The 3,760-nt window shown below is 47.6% G+C and overlaps 1 protein-coding gene across 1 annotated transcript in view; it reads left to right on the forward strand.

The window, feature by feature from the left end:
* Positions 1–3,760, forward strand: part of LOC105524683 (mucin-12-like) — a 17,205-nt gene that overhangs the window by 3,295 nt on the left and 10,150 nt on the right. Inside the window, exons 2-5 of the mRNA XM_011960044.1 lie at positions 3–335; positions 1,305–1,406; positions 3,135–3,262; positions 3,584–3,648. Of these exons, the coding sequence (XP_011815434.1) occupies positions 3–335; positions 1,305–1,406; positions 3,135–3,262; positions 3,584–3,648 (628 nt within the window). The remainder of the gene's footprint in view (positions 1–2; positions 336–1,304; positions 1,407–3,134; positions 3,263–3,583; positions 3,649–3,760) is intronic.

Here is a 3,760-nt window from a genome sequence, read left to right on the forward strand (position 1 = left end):
TGGTGAACAATCTACAGCCTTCACTGGTAGCCCAGGCTCCACCGAAATAGTGTTACCTGCCACCCTTACCACCACAGACCTTGATCAGGAATCAACAGCATTCCACAGCAGCTCAAATGCAACTGGAACAACACCCTTACCTCCCCACTCCACAACCTCAGCCCTCGTTGGAGAATCTACAACTTTCTACATAAGCCCATCCACTACTTACACAACCCTCTTTCCTGCCAGTTCCAGCACATCAGGCCTCACTGGGGAATCTACCACCTTGCACACCAGTCCAAGCTTCCCTTTTACAATTGCGTCTACTGAAAGCCTGCAAACCTTAGTGCCAGGTACTGCTCTTTCAATTTCATCCACATTTAGCTTCTTCTCCAGGCCTGTCCACGAGTCGTCTTCATCCTTTACAAACTCTTGGTTCTTTTCCTCTATGTTCCACTTTACTTTGGTCTACTGACTATCCAGTTTCTGGGTTTGATATCACTTCCAGTGTTCATGTGCCATTCACTGGTCCCCATACCTCTATGATGACAATCTCTCCTTCCTCTACGACTCCAGGGTGGCTTTGCTGTTGTTGTTGTTGTTTGTTTGTTTTTGCATCCTTCCATAAACCCCTTCTCTCTGTTTCTTTTCTTTTTCTTTTTTTTCTTTTTTTGAGACAGAGTCTTGCTCTGTTGCCCAGGGTGGAGTGCAATGGCAAGATCTTGGCTCACTGCAACCTCTGCCTCCCGGGTTCAAGCGATTCTCCCGCCTCATCCTCCCGAGTGGCTTAGATTACAGGTGCCCACCACCACGCCCAGCTAATTTTTATATTTTTAGTAGAGATGAGTTTTTACCATGTTGACCAGGCTAGCTGCAAACTCCTGACCTCATGTGATCCACCCACCTCAGCCTCCCAAAGTGCTGGGATTACAGGCATGAGCCACCACACCTACCCACCTTCTCTCTGTCGTCATGAGAATCTGCATCTGCTTTGGCCTCCTGTGGTTTTGTTTCACATTTCCAACTCTTTCTCCTTGCTGTTCCAGGTGATCCCAGGGGTAGAGTTGTTCTCTTTTGATACATGAGTGCTTTTTTCATAGCTGGACCTCTTGTATCTTTTGTTTCCTTACTGTCTGCTGTTCCTCCTCCCTTTCTATCTCCCAGGGGTGGGGGTGGCAGCAGAGGCGTCTTCATCGCTGCATGGTCATCTGGCACCATCCTCCTCTCCAGTGTGATGCTCAGTGACTGGACCTAGAATGGGAGTGCGTGTTTTTGCCCTTTGGGCTCCTATGGTGACTGCTGTGGATTCTCTCTCTCCACAGGGTCATGCCAGGAAGGACAAATCTGGAATGGAAAACAATGTGTCTGTCCCCAAGGCTACGTTGGTTACCAGTGCTTGTCCCCTCTGGAATCCTTCCTTGTAGGTAATGACCTTTTCTGAGACCTGTAGCTCTTTGCAGGGCCTTTGACCCCTGAAAACAGCATGGCAGTGTTGGATCAACCACTGCCTCACTTGCAGGTTGTTTCCAGCAACACTGTAGGGAGAGCATGAACCTTCTACCTCTGCCTTCAGGGATGAAAGTAGAAGGTAGAAAAATGGGGTGGTCTTTTTTTTTAATTTTTAATTTTTAGGGATACATAATAGATGTATATATTTATGGAGCATACATGAGATGTCTGGTTACAGGAATGCAATGTGTAATAATCACAGCATGGAAAATAGGGTGCCCATTCCCTCAAGCATTTAATCTTCATGTTACAAACAATCCAATTGTGCTATTTTCGTTATTTTATTTTATTTTTTGAGAGGGAGTCTCGCTCTGTCTCCCAGGGTGGAGTGCGGTGGCATGATCTTGGCTCACTGCAACCTCCACCTCCTGGATTCAGGCGATTCTCCTGCCTCAGCATCCTGAGTAGTTGAGATTACAGGCGTGGGTCACCATGCCCAGCTAATTTTTGTATTTTTAATAGAGACAGAGTTTCACCATATTGGCCAGGCTGGTCTGGAACTCCCGATCTTAGGTGATCTGCCTGCCCCGGCCTCCCAAAGTGCTGGGATTACAGGCATGAGCCATCGCACCCAGCTATTTTAGTTATTTTTAAATGTACAATTAAATTCTTATTGACTATAGTCATGCTGTTGTGTTAAATACCAGGTCTTACTCATTCTTTCTAACTATGCATTTTTTGTACCCATTAACCATGCCCACCTCCGTCTCACCGGCACCCCATTACCCTTCCCAGCCTCTGGTAACCATCCTTCTACTCTGCCTCCATGAGTTCAATTGTTTGGACTTTTAGATTCCACCAATAAGTGAGAACATGCAATGTTTGTCTTTCTGTGCCTGGCTTATTTCACTTAACAATGACCTTCAGCTTCATCCATGTTGTTGCAATTGACAGGATCTCATTCTTTTTGATGGCTGAATAGTACTCCACTGTGTATATGTACCAGGTCTTCTCTATACATTCATCTGTTGATGGACACTGAGGTTGCTTCCAAGTCTTGGCTATTGTGAACAGCAACAAACATGGGAGTGCAGAGATCTCTTCGATGTACTGATTTCCTTTCTTTTGGATATATACCCAGCAGTGGGATTGCTGGATTGTATGGTAGCTCTATTTTTAGTTTTAGGAATCTCCCTTTCTTTTGAGATAGGGTTTCACTCTGTGGCCCAGGCTGGAGTGCAGAGGTGCAGATCATAGTTCACTGCAGCCTTGCACTCCTGGGCTCAAGTTATCCTCCGGTCTCAGCCTCCCAAGTAGCTGGGACTATAGGTGTGCACCACCACGCCTGGCTAATTTTTTTACTTTTGTGGAGACAGGGTCTCACTTTGTTGCCCAGGCAGGTCTTCCCATCTCCCCAATGCACTGGGATTACAGGTGTGAGCCACAACACCTGGCCCAGGGCCCTTTCCATTAGCTCACCTGTACCTCTCATCAGAGGGCTTCTGTACTTAGTACTGTCCCTTTTCCTCCTGGCCACTGGCTCCTAAGGGTTTTGGGAGACAGGGAACAGAAGTCTCAGTGACCCCCACCTTCCTCTTAAGTTTCCTTCACCTGCAAGACACCCACAGGCAGAGAATGTATCAATACTTGAGGACATTATTGGGAGGTCGCTGTCTCACACATACCACGGCCTTTTCCCACAGAAACCCCGGAAAAACTCAATGCCACTTTAGGTATGACAGTGAAAGTGACTTACAGAAATTTCACAGAACAGATGAATGACTTATCCTCCCAGGAATACCAGAACTTCAATAACCTCTTCAAGAATCGGGTAAGACCAGGGCACACCCAGACACCCCAGGGTGACGTCCCACGTGAGAGGAAATTGGGGGGTGCACCCTGACTTAGTGATCTGAGTTCTGCTCATGAGCCCCCTCCCCACCAGTCTCCCTAAGGAGGTCCTCTGAGAGTTTCGAGCCTTCAGCCCCACATGACCCACATTATGGCAGAGGGAGCTTCCTGGGTTGGTGGTTCTTCCTATGGGGTCTTACGTGGGCTCCACAGAAGGGTGCCTAGGGCTGCCTCGAGACGGGGAACAGGAGAGTCTTCACGCTCTAGCTCTGTGTGACCTTCACTGCCTTGTTTCTTTCAGATGGATGTCGTTTTGACGGGCGACGATCTTCCGCAGTATAGAGGGGTAAACATTCGGAAATTGCTGTGAGTATATTGTGGGGCAGGTTTATAGATGTGGGGAAATCCTCCTTGTCCCTGCTTTCCTGCCTCCTCCTATCATGAATGGCTAGAATGTCAATACCTGGTTGGGTCAGAG

This window comes from Colobus angolensis, unplaced genomic scaffold (assembly GCF_000951035.1).
Source record: "Colobus angolensis palliatus isolate OR3802 unplaced genomic scaffold, Cang.pa_1.0 Scaffold500, whole genome shotgun sequence".
Classification (NCBI taxonomy): domain Eukaryota; kingdom Metazoa; phylum Chordata; class Mammalia; order Primates; family Cercopithecidae; genus Colobus; species Colobus angolensis.